Genomic DNA, 21,370 nt, shown 5'->3' with positions numbered 1-21,370 from the left:
TCCCTACCAGACCCCTGGTCTAAAGTACTGCACTATTCATGGAATAGGGTGCCATTTGGGGCGCGGGCAGAGTCGAATGTCCTATGTGGGGTCTGGTAGTAGGTGCCAGGAGCACCTGGTAGTAGGTGCCAGGTTTGTGTCAAGATCTGCAACGCTGCTGGGTTTTTACCGCTCAACAGTTTCCTGTTTGTCATCAAAGAGAAAGGAGGACCAAGGCACTCTTCATATAATTAATTAAAATGCCTTTATTAGTATGACATGTTCAATAGAAACAAGGTTTTAAAAATACATCTGACGCGTTTCGGCTGCATGGCCTTCGTCAGGGAGTACCAACATTTACTATTGTGTACCTTAGTAGCGCTTCCCTTCCTCCTCTTTCTACTAGTTTCCTGTTTGTATCAAGAATGGTCCACCACCCAAGACATCCAGCCAACTTGACACAACTGCATCGGAGTCAACATGGGCCAGCATCCCTGTGGAACGCTTTAGACACCTTGTAGAGTCCATGCCCCGACGAATTGAGGCTGTTCTGAGGGCAAAAGTGGGTGCAACTCAATATTAGGAAGGTGTTCTCAGTGTATGACATTAGGCACCACACAGCTTGATTACCCGAGAGCGCATCTGACAGAGATATCATGTGCAGGCCAATCCATTATTCATTAGTTCATCTGCTACTCAACAGATTAAATATGTAGCCTTGCCTTTAATAATTAATAGCAATGTGTTTGTGTGTGTGGTTCCTGTAACGTTCTAGTCCTTCAATGGTAGAGGAGACAACAAGAAGTCCTTTGTGTGTGGAACGGTGTGTTTGTGTGTCTGAAACAAAGGTGTCTTTGTGTGCGTGCATGTGTGTGTGTACGTGTGTGTATGTGATTTACATATTCACAACAATCACTAAACATAAACACACTTTGTAATCAAATGATTGCCTGTGGTAAAAATCGGAATACCCTTTTGTTACCACATATTTAATGTAATCAAGCCTCTGATTACAACCATTAAGAACTAAAGTGTGTATGTGTGTGTGTCAACCCTACCCAAGCCAGCCAGCCACCAGCCAACCACCCACCCACCCAGCCACCAGCCACCCACCCACCAACCAGCCAGCCAGCCAGCCAGCCAGCCAGCCGCCAGTCAGCCAGCCGCCAGCTAGCCACCAGCCACCAGCCAGCCAACCAGCCACCAACCAGCCAACCAGCCACCAACCAGCCAGCCAGCCAGGCACCAGCCAGCCAGGCACCTTCCAGCCAGCCAGCCAGCCAGGCACCAGCCAGCCAGCCAGCTAGCCATCCACCAGCCAGCCAGCCACCAGCCCGTCCAGCCAGCCAGCCACCAGCCAACCAGCCAGCCAGCCAGCCAGCCAGCAGTCAGCCAGGCAGCAGCCAGCCACCAGCCAGTTAGCCAGCCACCAGCCAGTTAGCCAGCCACCAGCCAGCCAGCCAGGCACCGGCCAGCCAGGCACCAGCCATCCAGCCAGCCACCAGCCAGGCACCAGCCAGCCACCAGCCAGTTAGCCAGCCACCAGCCAGCCAGCCAGGCACCGGCCAGCCAGGCACCAGCCATCCAGCCAGCCACCAGCCAGGCACCAGCCAGCCAGCCACCAGCCAGCCAGGCACCAGCCATCCAGCCAGCCACCAGCCAGCAGGCCAGCCACCAGCCAACCACCCAGCGAACAGCCAGCCAGCCAGCAGCCAGCCACCCACCAGCCACCAGCCAGCCAGCCAGGCACCAGCCAGCCAGCCAGCCAGCCAGGCACCAGCCAGGCAGCAAGCCAGGCACCATCAAAGCAGAGTTTTAACAAGACTTAATCTGCTGGTTTATTAAAGAAGGTAACACTTTACAATAAGGTTCCCTTTATAACGGGCTTAAAAAGGGTTCATAACCATTAACAACATAATTATATATTTATATACAGTGCATTCAGACCCCTTCCCTTTTTCCACATTTTGTTACGTTACAGCCTTATTCCCAAAAAAATCCTCATTAATCTACACAGAATACCCCATAATGACAAAGCGAAAACAGGTTTTAGCAAATACCTTATTTACATAAGTATTTAGACCCATTGCTATGAGACTCAAAATTGAGCTCAGGTGCATCTTGTTCCATTGATCATCCTTGAGATGTTTCTACAACTTGATTGGAGTCCACCTGTGGTAAATTCAATTGATTGGACATGATTTGGAAAGGCACACACCTGTCTATATAAGGTCCCACAGTTGACAGTGCATGTCAGAGCAAAGACCAAGCCATGAGGTCGAAGGAATTGTCTGTAGAGCTCCAAGACAGGATTGTGTCGATGCACAGATCTGGGGAAGGGTACCAAAACATTTCTGCAGCGTTGAAGGTCCCCAAGAACACAGTGGCCTCCATCATTCTTACATGGAAGAAGTTTGGAACCAACAAGACTCTTCCTACGGAGCAATCGGGGGAGAAGGGCATTGGCCAGGGAGAACCCAATGGTTACGCTGACAGAGCTCCAGAGTTTCTCTGTGGAGATGGGAGAACCTTCCAGAAGGACAACCATCTCTGCAGCACTCCACCAATCAGGCCTTTATGGTAGAGTGGCCAGATGGAAGCCACTCCTCAGTAAAAGGCACATGACAGCCCGCTTGGAGTTTGTCAAAAGGCACCTAAAGCACTCTCAGACCAGGAGAAACAAGATTCTCTGGTCTGATGAAACCAAGATTGAACTCTTTGGCCTGAATGCCAAGCGTCACGTCTGGAGGAAACCTGGCACCATCCCTACGGTGAAGCATGGTGGTGGCAGCATCATGCTGTGGGGATGTATTTCAGCGGCAGGGACTGGGAGACTAGTCAGGATTGAGGGAAAGATGAACGGAGCAAAGTACAGAGTTCCTTGATGAGCACTCAGGACCTCAGACTGGGGCGAAGGTTCACCTTCCAACAGGACAACGACCCTAAGCACACAGCCAAGACAACGCAGATGTGGCTTCGGGACAAGTCTCTGAATGTCCTTGAGTTGCCCAGCCAGAGCCCGGATTTGAACCCAATCGAACATCTCTGGAGAGACCTGAAAATAGCTGTGCAGCGACCCTCCCCATTCAACCTGACAGAGCTTGAGAGGATCTGCAGAGAAGAATGGGAGAAACTCCCCAAATACAGGTGTGCCAAGCTTGTACCGTCATAACCAAGAAGACTCAAGCCTGTAATCGCTGCCAAAGATGCTTCAACAAAGTACTGAGTAAAGGATCTGAATACTTATGAAAATGTGATATCAGTTTTTTCTTTGTCATTATGGAGTATTGTGTGTAGATTGATGAGGAAAAAAATCAATTTTATCAATTTTAGAATAAGGCTGTAACGTAACAAAATGTGGAAAAGGTCAAGGGGTCTGAATACTTTCCGAATGCACTGTAACCCTTAATATGAAGTGTTATCAAAAAGGGTAACGTGTACATGCTAATAGCATGCTTAGTTAAAATAATGGAGACAACTAGAGTTGTCCTACTCTTGGTTTTACTCATCAAAATAGCTTTAGAAGAAAAATAGATATAACAAATGTAGTATACAGTATAGCTTGGTTTTCATATATAACATTTTACTACATTAAACTAGCAAAACCAGAGGGGACGCTTTCCCTTGACTCAGATTAGTTTATTGGAAGTTTGTCTCTGATAAACTAAGTTCTGCTGCTCTATCTCACATGAAGATATTGTCTCTGTCTCATCTAACTGTTCCCTCTTGACTGGCGTACCTCAAGGATGTATTCGAAGTCCCTTATCTGATATGTGGATGCCTTGAATGTAGGACATTTCAAAACACAACGAACAGAATGAACATACCCAAACAGTAGCCAATCTATCTATAATTCAATCGTACAATTCTTTTGAACATATATGTCCTCCAACTCTTTAATGAGTCATTTTCTTCGGAAGTATCCTTAGGGGACCGTTGTACATCATCACTATAGGCTGCAGCATTATCTGATTATAGTTCCAAATGGCACCCTATTCCCTTTATAGTGCACCACTTTGGACCTGTAGGCATAGGGTATCATTTGTAGGGTATAGGGTGCCATTTGGGACGAAGACAGTGTTTGTTTGTTCCTCATTGAGAATTAGGCCTAATGATTATTCCTAGGACCTTGAGTTGTTTATTTTATAAACTACAGACAATGTGCAATGTTCAGTCTTAATAATAATAATAATTATTATTATTATAATTCACTGCAGGTAGATTGTATGTTTTCATAATAATAAATAATAATAATATATTTGTTTTATATAGCACTTTTCATTACAAGTAGAATCCCAAAGACGCTGAGCCTTAGACATTTATGATAAAAAACACAATTCTATCAATATATCTCAGTAATATGCAAATGTAGACAGGCTGTAGAAGACAGAACGATTACATTAAGACAGAAAGCAATCAAATCACCAGCCATTATGCCCACAGCCAATCCTTTAACCATCTAGTATCATGCCAGAGCCACCCAGGTCAATTGACTGAATGAAGATTGCTCTGTGAACTCTCTATAACCCTATACCAGCTATGGGGTTCAAGAGGGTTTGGCACCGTGATGGAATATAATTCACACTCATAATTAAACAACGCTGAGGGTAGTGTGTTGCGTTTGGCAGCCTTGATGATCTGACCACCAAATATTATTAACCTTCTCTTTTCATTTGTGTGAAGTGTGCAATTAGCAAAAAATATATTTAAAAAAAATGAATTAACGTTGTCAGCGTGTAAAGGGTAGAGAGTCAATGTAACCTTTAGCTATTTACTGAATTACCAGGCTCCTGGTCAAAGACTCTTACCATAGTGGACTGAAACATGCCTGATAGTATGAATGGTATGAATCAATACCCTGTGATATGGCCGGCCCTCTAGCCTCTCACATTGTCATTAGCCTTGATGTACCTGACCTTCATTAAGAGTCCATTACTACTAATCAATGTAGGAAAGTTAAAGTATTTTAACACCATTAGGTCACATTATATAGAGCTGAATAATTCAGTATTTTCCCTTTAGCTCTCAAAGACAGTATTTCAATAACACTACTATTGTTTTAAAGACTAATGAAATATCCACATGGTCATATCCTACCTGACACAGGTGCCTCCGTTGCGGCAGGGCAGGTGCTGACAGACAGGTGTGTCACAGTTTTGGATGTTCCTCCCGCCCATTGCCTCTCCTGCTATGTAGATGTCCTTATTGTTGACCTGCAGCTCCCTGATACAGCCTACAAACCCCGTCACCTCCCTGGTGCTGGCAGGCTGATCCCTATGGGAGGGGACGTCCCCCAGGAAAATAGGCCCCAACGCTACCTGGAAGAATGTCACATAGACAAATGTATGCACAACTTCAAAGGCAGGTAGGTAGGCAAGAAGGGGGACAGGTGTGCGTACACATGCACGCGCACGCACACACACACACACACACACACACACACACACACTAGTTATCAGCAATGCTTGTTTAGTCTTTTCTACACAGTCCATGTGCTTCACTGTATAGTTCATTACATCACAGTTCTATCTAAATGACTACAGATATTTAGTTTTCTTTAATCAGTTATGATATGACACTGACTATACAAAACATAGACTGACCAGGTGAATCCAGGTGAAAGCTATGATCCCTTATTTATGTCACTTGTTAAATCCACTTCAAATCAGTGTAGATGAAGGGGAGGAGACAGGTTAAAGAAGGATTTTTAAGCCTAGAGACAAATGAGACATGGATTGTGTATGTGTGCCATTCAGAGGGTGGAATGGGAAAGACAAAATATTGAAGTGCCTTTGAACGGAGTATGGTAAGAGTATGGTAGTAGGTGCCAGCATTGGATTCAACATTGGCCAGCATCCCTGTGGAACGCTTTTGACACCTTGTGGGGTCCATGCCCTGACGAATTGAGGCTGTTCTGAGGGCATAAGGGGGTGTTGCAACTCAATATTAGGAAGGCATACTCAGTGTAGACAAGACCTGCAATGGTAATCAACAATACAAAATCTTCAGGTAAGGTAAAGTATGCCAACATCCCAAATAGAACCCTATTTCCTACATAGTGCACTACTTTTAGGGCACTACTTTTGACTAGAGCCCTATGGGAAGTAGTACATTATATAGGGAATTGGGTGCCATTTAGAATGCAAATCAGGTGTTTTCTGGTTGGGAATCCAGTGAACCGACAACTTATAACCCTTAACAGTCAATTTAAAGCTGCAATATGTAACTTTTCTGGGCGACCCAACCAAATTCACATAGAAATATAAGTTATAGATCTGTCATTCTCATTGAAAGCAAGTCTAAGAAGCGGTAGATCTGTTCTATATGCTCTATTACTATGCTTCCCGGTCTTAAGTTTCGTTTTTGCGGTTTTGTAAACCAGCTTCAAACAGCTGAAAATACAATATGTTTGGTTATGAAAAAGATATTTCACAGCGGTTTAGATGGTACAATGATTCTCTACACTATGCTTGCTTGTTTTGTCACATAAACGGTAATTAGGCTAACTATTCTAATTTTAGCAACCAGGAAATGGCGGAGCACTTTCTGCATAGTGCATCTTTAACAAGTGAGATATAACCATACACACTAGACATGCTAGGCTTCAGAAAAATTACCTGAGGTATTTTCAGTTCGATAGACACTGAGTGTACAAAACATTAAGAACATCTTCCTAATATTGAGTTGTCCCCCCAAAACATTCTTGATACACACGGTAAACTGTGTTGCGTGAAAAAGCCAGCAGTGTTGCTGTTCTTGACAGAAACCGGTGCGCCTGGCCATACCCCGTTCAAAGGCACTTCAATATTTTGGCTCATGCATTCAAATCAAATCAAATCAAATTGTATTTGTCACATGTGCCGAATACAACAGGTGTAGACCTTACCGTGAAATGCTTACTTACAAGCCCTTAACCAACAATGCAGTTCAATAAATAAAGTTAAGAAAATATTTACTAAATAAACTAAAGTAAAAAATTTAATAAAAAGTAACACTAAATAACAATACCGAGGCTATATACCCTCTGAATGGCACACATTCACAATCCATGTCTCAAGGCTTAAAAATCCTTCTTTAACCTGTCTCCTCTCCTTCATCTACACTGATTGATGTGGATTTAACAAGTGACATCAATAAGGGATCATAGCTTTCACCTGGATTCACCTGGTCAGTTTATGTCATGGAAAGACAAGGTGTTCTTAATGTTTAGTATAATCAGTGTATGGCGCATGTTATGCTTTCCCTGTATTAACTCATTTACAATATCTGTATACATCACTGCTGTCGTGCATGCAAGAACACGCACACTCGTCACACACACACACACACACACACACACACACACACACACACTACAATGCATGTTTGATTGAGTCCTTTGCTTGTGATACAGTATAATCACGATACATGAATTGATCATAGGAAATATTCCCTCAGTACAAATGCCAAACCTAGACAAAGTATGGCTACATATCAGGGGACTCGGCTGAGATAACTGGCGCTCCGTACCAAATGGCACTCTATTCCCTATATAGTGCACTCATTTTGACCAGGGTCCATAGGGGGCACTATATAGGAAAAAGGGTGCCATTTGGGATGCAGTCCTTGAGTCAGATAACTGGGCTTACCTCTGACACGGGCTGGAACAAGGATTCCTCCTGATGTTTCACTGTTCCATTATCTACTGCTATTTCAATCATACATGACCCTCCACTCCTACCGACAGGCAGCCGATATCTGTGGAGAGAGAGAGGGAGGGAGGGAGGGAGGGAGGGAGGGAGGGAGGGAGGGAGGGAGGGAGAGGGATAGGGGGAGAGAGAGAGGGCAGGAGAATGAGAGAGGGGGGAGAGAGAGAAAGAGAGAGAGGAGAAAGAAAGAGAGAGAGGGTTGAGAGAAACAAAGGACAGACAGACAGACAGAGAGAGAGAGAGAGAGAGAGAGAGAGAGCGAGAGAGAAAGAAAGAAAGACCAGAAGAGAGAGCAAGAGAAAGAAAGAGGGAAAGCAAGGGAAGGGAAATCTCATAAGAATTTGCGGTATTCACAATAAATCCATTTAAGCATGAAAATTATGCAGACTTGGAGAGAGGCGACTGAGAGGAGGCTGAGAGGAGGCTGAGAGGAGGCTGAGAGGCGACTGAGAGGAGGCTGAGAGGAGGCTGAGAGGAGGCTGAGAGGCGACTGAGAGGAGGCTGAGAGGAGGCTGAGAGGAGGCTGAGAGGAGGCTGAGAGGAGGCTGAGAGGCGACTGAGAGGAGGCTGAGAGGAGGCAGAGGAGGCTGAGAGGAGGCTGAGAGGCGACTGAGAGGAGGCTGAGAGGAGGCTGAGAGGAGACTGAGAGGAGGCTGAGAGGCTGAGAGGAGGCTGAGAGGAGGCTGAGAGGAGGCTGAGAGGAGGCTGAGAGGAGACTGAGAGGAGGCTGAGAGGAGTCTGAAAGGTGACTGAGAGGAGGCTGAGAGGAGGCTGAGAGGGGAGAGAGGAGGCTGAGAGGTGACTGAGAGGAGGCTGAGAGGAGGCTGAGAGGCTGAGAGGAGGCTGAGAGGAGGCTGAGAGGAGACTGAGAGGAGGCTGAGAGTTGACTGAGAGGAGGCTGAGAGGCGACTGAGAGGAGGCTGAGAGGAGGCTGAGAGGAGGCTGAGAGGCGACTGAGAGGAGGCTGAGAGGCGACTGAGAGGAGGCTGAGAGGAGGCTGAGAGGAGGCTGAGAGGAGGCTGAGGGAGGAGGCTGAGAGGAGGCTGAGAGGAGGCTGAGAGGTGACTGAGAGGAGGCTGAGAGGAGGCTGAGAGGAGGCTGAGAGGAGGCTGAGAGGAGGCTGAGAGGTGACTGAGAGGAGGCTGAGAGGAGGCTGAGAGGGGGCTGAGAGGAGGCTGAGAGGAGGCTGAGAGGAGGCTGAGAGGCGACTGAGAGGAGGCTGAGAGGAGGCTGAGAGGAGGCAGAGGAGGCTGAGAGGAGGCTGAGAGGCGACTGAGAGGAGGCTGAGAGGAGGCTGAGAGGAGACTGAGAGGAGGCTGAGAGGCTGAGAGGAGGCTGAGAGGAGGCTGAGAGGAGGCTGAGAGGAGGCTGAGAGGAGACTGAGAGGAGGCTGAGAGGAGTCTGAAAGGTGACTGAGAGGAGGCTGAGAGGAGGCTGAGAGGGGAGAGAGGAGGCTGAGAGGTGACTGAGAGGAGGCTGAGAGGAGGCTGAGAGGAGGCTGAGAGGAGACTGAGAGGAGGCTGAGAGTTGACTGAGAGGAGGCTGAGAGGCGACTGAGAGGAGGCTGAGAGGAGGCTGAGAGGAGGCTGAGAGGAGGCTGAGAGGCGACTGAGAGGAGGCTGAGAGGCGACTGAGAGGAGGCTGAGAGGAGGCTGAGAGGAGGCTGAGAGGAGGCTGAGGGAGGAGGCTGAGAGGAGGCTGAGAGGAGGCTGAGAGGAGGCTGAGAGGTGACTGAGAGGAGGCTGAGAGGAGGCTGAGAGGAGGCTGAGAGGAGGCTGAGAGGAGGCTGAGAGGAGGCTGAGAGGAGGCTGAGAGGAGAGATGGGGCTCAGTAATGGAGCTAGTGTAACTGTCTGTTGGTTTCCAAATACACTGTGAATGTGTCCCAAATGGCACCCTATTCCTTACAGATGCAGGATCTTAATTTGATCACTCTTTTATTGCTGAGAATGTTCCTGCACCGCAGGAAACACAGATAAGCATTGTCATTTACATACACTACCAGTCAAAAGTTTGGACACACCTACTCATTCAAGGGTTATTCTTTATTTATTTTTATTTTTTTGTAGAATAATGTAGAATAATAGTGAAGACATCAAAACTATGAAATAACACATATGGAATCATGTAGTAACCAAAAAAGTGTTAAACAAAATATATTTTATATATGAGATCCTTCAAACAGCCATCCTTTGCCTTGATGACAGCTTTGCACACTCTTGGCATTCTCTCAACCAGCTTCATGAGGTAGTCACCTGGAATGCATTTCAATTAACAGGTGTGCCTTGATAAAAGTTAATTTGTGGAATTTCTTTCCTTCTTAATGCGTTTGAGCCAATCAGTTGTGTTGTGACAAGGTAGGGGTGGTATACAGAAGATAGCCCTATTTGGTAAAAGACCAAGTCCATATTATGGCAAGAACAGCTCAAATAAGAAAAGAGAAACGACAGTCCATCATTACTTTAAGACATGAAGGTCAGTCAATACGGAAAACTTCAAGAACTTTGAAAGTTTCTTCAAGTGCAGTCGCAAAAACCATCAAGTGCTATGATGAAACTGGCTCTCATGAGGACTGCCACAGGAATGGAAGACCCAGAGTTACCTCTGCTGCAGAGGATAAGTTCATTAGAGTTACCAGCCTCAGAAATTGCAGCCCAAATAAATGCTTCACAGAGTTCAAGTAACAGACACATCTTAACATCAACTGTTCAGAGGGGACTGTGTGAATCAGGCCTTCATGGTCGAATTGCTGCAAAGAAACCACTACTAAAGGACACCAATTAGAAGAAGAGACCTGCTTGGGCCAAGAAACACGAGCAATGGACATTAGACCGGTGGAAATCTGTCCTTTGGTCTGGAGTCCAAATTGGAGATTTTTGGTTCAAACCGCTGTATCTTTGTGAGACGCGGTGTGGGTGAACGGATTATCTCCGCATTTGTAGTTCCCACCGTAAAGCATGGAGGAGGAGGTGTTATGGTGTGGGGGTGCTTTGCTGATGTGTCTGTGATTTATTTAGAATTCAAGGCACACTTAACCAGCATGGCTACCACAGCATTCTGCAGCAATACACCATCCCATCTAGTTTGGGCTTAGTGGGACTATCATCAAGAAGGAGAGTGATGGAGTGCTGCATCAAATGACCTGGCATCCACAATCCCCCGACCTCAACCCAATTGAGATGGTTTGGGATGAGTCGGACGGCAGAGTGAAGGAAAAGCAGCCAACAAGTGCTCAGCATTTGTGAGAACTCCTTCAAGACTGTTGGAAAAGCATTCCAGGTGAAGCTGGTTGAGAGAATGCCAAGAGTGTGCAAAGCTGTCATCAAGGCAAAGGGTGGCTATTTGAAGAATCTCAAATATAAAATATATTTTGATTTGTTTAACACTTTTTTGGTTACTACATGATTCCATATGTGTTATTTCATAGTTTTGATGTCTTCACTATTATTCTATAATGCAAAAAATAGTAAAAATAAAGAAAAACCCTTGAATGAGTAGGTGTGTCCAAACTTTTGACTGGTGCTGTACATGTATATATTCAGTGAAAACCCACAGTAACACACGGTTATATTAACAGTACTGACTTTTCATGTAGCCTACTTTTGGCCAGCTACTAGCCTAACCACCGATCAAGCAACATGGACTAAACGTTCAAATCCTGCTGCAGCAGGATTATTTTGCAGTGAGAATACTGGTCAAATTAAGATCCTCCATCTGTACGTAGCGCACTACTTTTGACCAGGGCCCACAGGTCTATGTAGGGAATAGGGAGCCATTTGGGACGCAAGTCTGGAATCTTCACAGCCCTTTTAACTAGCACAACATAAGGGAGAGTAATGGGTCGTTCGCTGTCAGTCTGGCATCAATGGAAAATGAGGGTAAAATGAAATGCATTATGGTTTCTCCTTCATCCTCTGTCAAAAGAGGGAACCAGTCCTTAGCTAGAGGTATTGGCAGGTACCAGCGAATGAACCAACAGCATAATTGGCCCTAAAAATATACAACCATTGAGACTGTTCACATATGGGCTGTACAACCATTGACACTGTTAAGATGTACTGCCATTACAACCACTGTAACTGTTAGGATGTACTGCCATTACAACCATTGAGACTGTTAAGCTGTACTGCCATTACAACCATTGAGACTGTTAAGATGTACTGCCATTACAACCATTGAGACTGTTAAGATGTACTGCCATTACAACCATTGAGACTGTTAAGGTGTACTGCCATTACAACCATTGAGACTGTTAAGCTGTACTGCCATTACAACCATTGAGACTGTTAAGATGTACTGCCATTACAACCATTGAGACTGTTAAGATGTACTGCCATTACAACCATTGAGACTGTTAAGATGTACTGCCATTAGCCATTACTACACAAACCCCTTAAAGAGGAAGCAGGTTGGTGTGTGTGTGTGTGTGTGTGTGTGTGTGTGTGTGTGTGTGTGTGTGTGTGTGTGTGTGTGTGTGTGTGTGATGCTACATGTGTATCCAGTGCAGCAGATCAGTCTAAACCCCAGGAGAGAAACAGTAGAAATAGAAGGCAGCCTCTCCTTCCTCCCTCCACACACTGGGGCTGTGTCCCAAATGGTACCCTATTCCCTACATAGTGCACTACTTTTGACCAGAGCCCAGTAGCACCCTATTCCCTAGTGCAATACTATTGACCGGAGCCCTATGTTTCTTGGTCAAAAGTTGTGCACTACGTTGTGAAAAGGGTGCTATTTGGGACGAAGACTATTTGGGACGAAGACGGTGAGATTTGAATAATCTGTCCAGAAATAGGTTCTTCCACAACACTAAAGTGATATAAAGTGCTGTGTCCCTGTGCTGATATAAAAATGATTTGACAACAGAGAACGAAGAGCAGTTTCCTTTGAATGTCGTGTCAGAAGGAGCTGCTATACCTGTTTAAATGGCTATTTTCCATTTCATCTGTGTTTGTTACATACATGCAGCTATGAACCAAGCAGTTGTCCTTCTCGCCCTTAACCAAATCATGGTCATCTGATCTAAACATAATAACATTTATACCACCGATCTACACTGAACAAAAAATATATAAACACAACATGTAAAGTGTTGGTCCCATGTTTCATTGAGCTGACACAAAATATCCCCAAAATCTTCCATACGCACAAAAAACGTATTTCTCTCAAATGTTGTGCACACATTTGTTTACATCCCTGTTAGTGAGCATTCCTCCTTTGCCAAGATAATCCATCCACTTGACAGGTGTGTCATATCAAGAAGCTGATTAAACAGCATGATCATTACACAGGTGCACCTTGTGCTGGGGACAATAAAAGGCCACTCTAAAATGTGCAGTTTTGTCACACAACACAATGCCACAGATGTCTCAAGTTTTGAGGGAGCGTGCAATTGGTATGCTGACTGCAGGATTGTCCACCAGAGCTGTTGACAGATCATTTAATATTAATTTCTGTACCATAAGCCGTCTCTACGTCCAACCGGCCTCACAACCTCAGACCACGTGTAACCACGCCAGCCCAGGACCTCCACATCAGGCTTCTTCACCTGCGGGATAATCTGAGACCAGCCACCCGGACAGCTGATGAAACTGTGGGTTTGCACAAACGAAGAATTTGTCCACAAACTGTCAGAAACCGTCTCAGGGAAGCCCATCTGCGTGCTCGTCGTCCTCACCAGGATCTTGACTTGACTGCAGTTTGGCGTCATAACCAACTTCAGTGGGCAAATGCTCAACTTCGATGGCCACTGGCACGCTGGAGAAGTGTGCTCTTCACGGATTAATCATAGATTAAACTGTACCGGGAAGATGGCAGACAGCGTGTATGGTGTCGTGTGGGCGAGCGGTTTGCTGATGTCAACGTTGTGAACAAAATCCCCCATGGTGGCGGTGGGGTTATGGTATGGGCAGGCATAAGCTATGGACAACGAACACAATTGGATTTTATCGATGGCAACTTGAATGCACAGAGACACCGTGACGAGATCCTGAGGCCCATTGTCGTGCCATTCATCCGCCGCCATCACCTCGTTTCAGCATGATAATGCACGGCCCCATGCCGCAAGGATCTGTACACAATTCCTGGAAGCTGAAAATGTCCCAGTTCTTCCATGGCCCAGTTCTCACCAGACATGTCACCCATTGAGCATGTTTGGGATGCTCTGGATCGACTGGTACGACAGCGTGTTCCAGTTCCCGCTATTATCCAGCAACTTTGCACTGCCATTGAAGAGGAGTGGGACAACATTCCACTGGCCACAATCAACAGCCTGATCAACTCTATGCGAAGGAGATGTGTTGCGCTGCATGAGGCAAATGGTGGTCACACCAGATACAGTCCTACTTTTTTTTAAAGGTATCTGTGACCAACAGATCTGTATTCCCAGTCATGTGAAATCCATAGATTAGGGCCTAATGAATTTATTTCAGTTGACTGATTTTCTTATATAAACTGTAACTCAGTACAATTTTTTAAATTGTTGCATGTTGCATTTATATTTTTGTTCAGTGTAGATACAGTACATCACTGTTTTAAGTAATAAAATGTTGACCAATATTTTACCACTGCAGATTCAATGGAACTATTTCCTATGGTGTACTAATGGGTCTAATATACTCCAACTCTATGGTTAACACCTCCTGTACAGTACAATGTAAATGTGAGGGAAAAAAGTATTTGATCCCCTGCTGATTTTGTACGTTTGCCCACTGACAAAGAAATGATCAGTCTATAATTTTAATGGTAGGTTTATTTGAACAGTGAGAGACAGAATAACAACAAAAAAATCCAGAAAAACGCATGTCAAAAATGTTATAAATTGATTTGCATTTTAATGAGGGAAATAAGTATTTGACCACCTCTCAATCAGAAAGATTTCTGGCTCCCAGGTGTCTTTTATACAGGTAACGAGCTGAGATTAGGAGCACACTCTTAAAGGGAGTGCTCCTAATCTCAGCTTGTTACCTGTATAAAAGACACCTGTCCACAGAAGCAATCAATCAATCAGATTCCAACAGTTGGTGCGATTATTTGCAAACGGAAGAAACACAAAAGACCTGTCAATCTCCCTCGGCCTGGGGCTCCATGCAAGATCTCACCTCGTGGAGTTGCAATGATCATGAGAACAGTGAGGAATCAGCCCAGAACTATACGGGAGGATCTTGTCAATGATCTCAAGGCAGCTGGGACCATAGTCACCAAGAATACAATTGGTAACACACTACTCTGTACACATGACTGTAAGTCACTTTGGATAAAAGTGTCTGTTAAATGGCTTATTATTATTATTGTACAGCTTGAGTGTGTACAGGGCCTATGAGAATGAGGGATCATTAGATCATTAGTGCCTGTTCGTATGGGACTCATGTTGACTCTCCCTTTGCTGTCCTCTGTTTGGCCTCAGTGTGTCCACTACACATGTAGGATCTTACTTTGATCACACTGTTGTCGCTGAGAAATATCCTGCGCTGCAGGAAATGCAGATGAGCTTCGTGATTTACATGAATTCACTGAAAACCCACACGGTTATATTAACAGTACTGCCCTTTTCATGTAGCCCTAATTTTGGCCAGCTAATAGTTTAACCACCGATCAAGCAACATTACATCAGTGTAAAAGTGTGAGTGTTCAAATCCTGTTGCTGCAGGATTATTTTGCTGTGACAATACTGGTCAAATTAAGATCCAACACCTGTACAGCAGCCTATAACAAAGTCCTGTTAAGAACCCCTATAGAGCCAATCAGAGCTCAGTAATTAACCCAGGAACCAATCAGATCGTAGTTTGCTATGCAGGTGGTGCCACTTGTTCCTCTGTCCATCTTGTGATTGCAGCACCACTTCTCTGGCAGAAAACACATACAACTTTAATGACCAGATGTGAGTAATCAGGGCAATGGGCCTCTCACTCTCTCTGTGTGTGCTAATGTGCAGAAGCCTTCCAGCAGGATACCTGCCTGAAGCCAATCACCAACCATACGACTCCAAGAAGTCTGCATCCCAAATGGCACCCTATTCCCTACATAGTGCAATTATTTCCAAAAGTAGTGCACTAAAAAAGGGGATAGGGTTGAATTTTGGACGCAGCCCAGGTAGGAATAATTACAGGTTGAATTGAAGTAATAAGGGGCCGTTCTGCATACAGATTGATGAATTAATGTCCTATGAAGACTGGCAAATGTGAAAATTAAACTGACGTTTAGACAGCGTGAGGTGTGTGTGTGTGATGTGTGTGTTTGACTAATGAAACAATGAAAGAGCACCATAAGGCTTATAGTACTGTGTTTTTCCCCGAAGCCCTCCAATATTAACAGCACTGCTGTGTGTGTGTGTGTGGTCATGAAACGATCATCACTTTATGAATATTGCATAAAGTGTATTGCATTGTTTTTATCAAACAAAAGAAAAAGAAAGATACAATGATTCTCCAGCTCCATCCCTGCTGCCACCCGCCCAAATGCCCACCATAGTACAGCGATCCAACGCCGCCAGGCATGTCTTCATGCTGAAGTCATAATATTGTTACAGTACAGAGCTACAGAGCTCTCTTCCTCTTCATAATATTGTAACAGTACAGAGCTACAGAGCTCTCTTCCTCTTCATAATATTGTAACAGTACAGAGCTACAGAGCTCTCTTCCTCTTCATAATATTGTTACAGTACAGAGCTACAGAGCTCTCTTCCTCTTCATAATATTGTTACAGTACAGAGCTACAGAGCTCTCTTCCTCTTCATAATATTGTTACAGTACAGAGCTACAGAGCTCTCTTCCTCTTCATAATATTGTTACAGTACAGAGCTACAGAGCTCTCTTCCTCTTCATAATATTGTTACAGTACAGAGCTCTCTTCCTCTTCATAATATTGTTACAGTACAGAGCTACAGAGATCTCTTCCTCTTCATAATATTGTAACAGTACAGAGCTACAGAGTTCTCTTCCTCTTCATAATATTGTAACAGTACAGAGCTACAGAGCTCTCTTCCTCTTCATAATATTGTTACAGTACAGAGCTACAGAGCTCTCTTCCTCTTCATAATATTGTTACAGTACAGAGCTACAGAGCTCTCTTCCTCTTCATAATATTGTTACAGTACAGAGCTCTCTTCCTCTTCATAATATTGTTACAGTACAGAGCTACAGAGCTCTCTTCCTCTTCATAATATTGTAACAGTACAGAGCTACAGGCGTTTGGATTCGATGGTGCTTTAGCTCTTTATTTGTCTTGATAATGTAGCGACGCGTTTCCCGGTGAGACAGAGCAGTGAACGAGCAGCCTGTTGTTTCCTGATGAGGTCTCGTGATCAGTGGCCTATGGCTGCATTTTTACAACACATTTACATTTTAGTCATTTAGCAGACACTCCTATCCAGAGCCACTTACAGTAGTGAGTGCATACATTTTCATACTTTTTCGTACTGGTGCCCCATGGGAATCGAACCCACAACCCTGGCGTTGCAAGCGCCATGCTCTACCACATGCATCCCATAATGGTACCCTATTCCCTATAAAGTGCACTACTTTTGACCAGAGCTCTATGGGTTTCCCTATGGGCCCTGGTCAAAATATGGAATAGGGTGCCATTTGGGATGCACCATATGAATGTTCCACCACGCAGACTCATTTACATGGCTCCTATATCCTCAGGCTAGGATGAGTTGATTGTGCACCATCAGCTGTGTGTGTGTGTGTGTGTGTGTGCGTGTGTGTGTGGACGTGTTTAACTATACTTGTGGGGGACCAGAAGTCCTCACAAGAATAGTAAACGAACAACAATTTGACCAACTGAGGACATTTTGTTAGTCCCCACAAGGTCAAATGCTATTTCTAGGGGGTTTAGGGTTAAGGTTAGAATTAGTGTTAGGGTTAGAATTAGGTTTGGGGTCATGGTTAGGAGCTAGGATTAGTTTTAGGGTTAGGGTTAGGGGCTAGGGTTAGGCTTAGGGTTAGGTTTTTGGGTTAGCGTTAGGGAAAATAGGATTTTGAATGGGACTGAATGATGTGTCCCCACAAGGTCAGTTATACAAGACTGTGTGTGTGTGTGTGTGTGTGTGACACACACATAACTAATTTTCTCAAAGGCGTTGTAACAGTATATCAATGGACAACATTAACTCAATAACGAGGACACAATTGCCTAGTGGTTTGTCAACGGCAGTAGGTAGGAGAGTGACTGTCATTAAATAATGTGTCATTGAAGAGTGAAGATTAACCTACCATCGTTAATATATAGCTCAATATATATATTTGGCTCATTGCAAAGCTCCCTAACATTCAGCAGTGGGTATCCAGTCCAAATGTATATCATTAGGCCCTCATAACATTTACAGTTCCACAACCTTGAGATAAACCAACACTCATTCAATATTTAAATCACCCCAATAAATAATAAATAATACTGCTGGAATCTTTCTTTCTGTTTTTGCTTTTCTCAATCATCATTTATACATCCCTTCATCATCATCATCATCATACATCCCTTCATCATCATCATCATCATCATACATCCCTTCATCATCATCATACATCCCTTCATCATCATCATCATCATCATACATCCCTTCATCATCATCATTATCATACATCCCTTCATCATTATCATACATCCCTTCATCATCATCATCATACATCCCTTCATCATCATCATCATACATCCCTTCATTATCATCATCATCATCATCATCATCATCATACATCCCTTCATCATCATTATACATCCCTTCATCATCATCATCATCATCATACATCCCTTCATCATCATACATCCCTTCATCATCATCATCATCATCATACATCCCTTCATCATCATCATCATACATCCCTTCATCATCATCATCATTATCATTCATCCCTTCATCATCATCATACATCCCTTCATCATTATCATACATTCCTTCATCATCATCATACATCCCTTCATCATCATCATACATCCCTTCATCATTATCATACATCCCTTCATCATCATCATACATCCCTTCATCATCATCATCATCATCATCATCATACATCCCTTCATCATCATTATCATTCATCCCTTCATCATCATCATCATACATCCCTTCATCATCATCATACATCCCTTCATCATCATCATCATCATCATCATACATCCCTTCATCATCATCATACATCCCTTCATCATCATTATCATTCATCCCTTCATCATCATCATCATACATCCCTTCATCATCATCATACATCCCTTCATGTGGCTGCAGCTGGAATCACAAATGACTACAGGCTCCCAGAGTGGGTTTCAATTTCAACTTGTATTATGTATTTGGTGTGTGTGTGCAAAGTGACTACTCAGACACCTCCTCCAGATGCCTATACAGATGGTGTAGAGAGGGAATAACTCAGTACAGTACCTATCTCAAGGTTTCAGGGCTGATACATACAACTACACTATGTCCCAATTATCTCTCCAAACCTCCCTGGTTTGCAAGGAAAAGGACTGGCATAAGAAATATGGTGGGAACTCAATCCAAAGCTTTTAGATGTATGGGAGGTAGTAAACGAGTGCACACTTCAGGACAAAGGAGATATTAAATGGGACGCACCCCTACAGTCATAGAGAGACTGAACGGCTTCTGATTACCAGTTGCTCCATAAATTAGCCCAATCTTCCGACTTCCCAACAATATTGCTTTCAGTCTGATAGATACAATGTGTTTAAATCGGACCAATCTTGTTTTATGACGCTGGCAGAGTAGGTCCATGTGTGTCTCAAATGGCCCATCTATTTCTGATATAGTGCACTACTTTTGACGAGGCCCTGGTCTAAAGTAGTGCACTATAAAGGGAATAGGGTGCCATTTGGGACGCAACCCATTAAACATGGTGGAAAATCAAGGAGGAGGGATTTAAAGTATCATGACAGGGGCTCTACTAAATAAACCATCTATACTGAACAAAAATATAAATGCAACATGAAACAATTTCAACGATTTTACTGAGTTACAGTTCATATAAGAAAATCAGTCAATTTAAATAAATTCATTAGGCCCTAATCTATGGATTTCACATAACTGGGCATAGACCCACCCACTTGGGAGCCAGGCCCACCCACTGGGGAGCCAGGCCCAGCCAATCAGAATATTGATTTTATTACAGACAGAAATACTCCTCAATTTCATCAGCTGTCTGGGTGGCTGGTCTCAGATGATCCCGCAGGTGAAGAAGCCGGATGTGGAGGTCCTGGGCTGGAGTGGTTACACGTGGTCTGCGGTTGTGAGGCCGGTTGGACGTACTACCAAATTCTCATTTTAGAGTGGCCTTTTATCGTCCCCAGCACAAGGTGCACCTGCGTAATGATCATGCTGTTTAATCAGCTTCTTGATATGTCACACCTGTCAGGTGGATGGATTATCTTGGAAAAGGAGAAATGCTCACTAACATGGATGCGTATGGAACATTTCTGGGATCTTTTATCTCAGCTCATGAAACATGGGACCAACACTTGTTGCATTTATGTTGACAGTTGACAACAGATAGTACTAACACATCATCATACTGCCTCTGGATCCTACTGTACACTACTGATATAGTTATATATACCAATATTACAGTAAATAGACCTGATTCTGACACAACACCTGGTTTTAATGATCTATATACCAATATTACAGTAAATAGACCTGATTCTGACACAACGCCTGGTTTTAATGATCTATATACCAATATTACAGTAAATAGACCTGATTCTGACACAACACCTGGTTTTAATGATCTATATACCAATATTACAGTAAATAGACCTGATTCTGACACAACACCTGGTTTTAATGATCTATATACCAATATTACAGTAAATAGACCTGATTCTGACACAACACCTGGTTTTAATGATCTATATACCAATATTACAGTAAATAGACCTGATTCTGACACAACACCTGGTTTTAATGATCTATATACCAATATTACAGTAAATAGACCTGATTCTGACACAACACCTGGTTTTAATGATCTATATACTAATATTACAGTAAATAGACCTGATTCTGACACAACACCTGGTTTTAATGATCTATATACCAATATTACAGTAAATAGACCTGATTCTGACACAACACCTGGTTTTAATGATCTATATACCAATATTACAGTAAATAGACCTGATTCTGACACAACACCTGGTTTTAATGATCTATATACTAATATTACAGTAAATAGACCTGATTCTGACACAACCCCTGGTTTTAATGATCTATATACCAATATTACAGTAAATAGACCTGATTCTGACACAACGTCTAGTTGTAATGGATCTACACAGTAAATAGACCTGGTTTTAATGGCTCTACACAATAAATAGACCTAAGCTTAATAGATTTTCATCAGGATGTTTTAGATTTGGGAGTTATACTCATTTAATATCATGTAATTACTCACATTACTCCTTTACTCACTAGTCATTCTTACTGCAAAGCTACATGATAACTTCCTATGAACACCTTCTTCATAATGCATGATAAGCACATTTACAGTTGAAGTTTACATACACTTAGGTTGGAGTCATTAAAACTCGTTTTTCAACCACTCCACACATTTCTTGTTAACAAACTATAGTTTTGCCAAGTCGGTTAGGACATCTACTTTGTGCATGACACAAGTAATTTTTCCAACAATTGTTTACAGACAGATTATTTCACTTATAATTCACTGTATCACAATTCCAGTGGGTCAGAAGTTTACATACACTAAG

At 43.6% G+C, this 21,370-nt stretch overlaps 1 protein-coding gene across 1 annotated transcript in view; it reads right to left on the bottom strand.

The window, feature by feature from the left end:
- Nucleotides 1-21,370, bottom strand: part of LOC311119229 (protein eyes shut homolog) — a gene marked incomplete at both ends in the record, with an annotated part of 168,718 nt that overhangs the window by 78,449 nt on the left and 68,899 nt on the right. Inside the window, 2 exons of the mRNA XM_084193955.1 lie at nucleotides 5,077-5,297; nucleotides 7,608-7,716. Coding sequence (XP_084050081.1) covers nucleotides 5,077-5,297; nucleotides 7,608-7,716 — 330 coding nt within the window. The remainder of the gene's footprint in view (nucleotides 1-5,076; nucleotides 5,298-7,607; nucleotides 7,717-21,370) is intronic.

Source organism: Coregonus lavaretus, assembly GCF_964263955.1.
Source record: "Coregonus lavaretus genome assembly, contig: HAP1_SCAFFOLD_347, whole genome shotgun sequence".
Classification (NCBI taxonomy): Eukaryota; Metazoa; Chordata; class Actinopteri; order Salmoniformes; family Salmonidae; genus Coregonus; species Coregonus lavaretus.
This window is presented reverse-complemented; position numbering and strand designations above follow the sequence as displayed.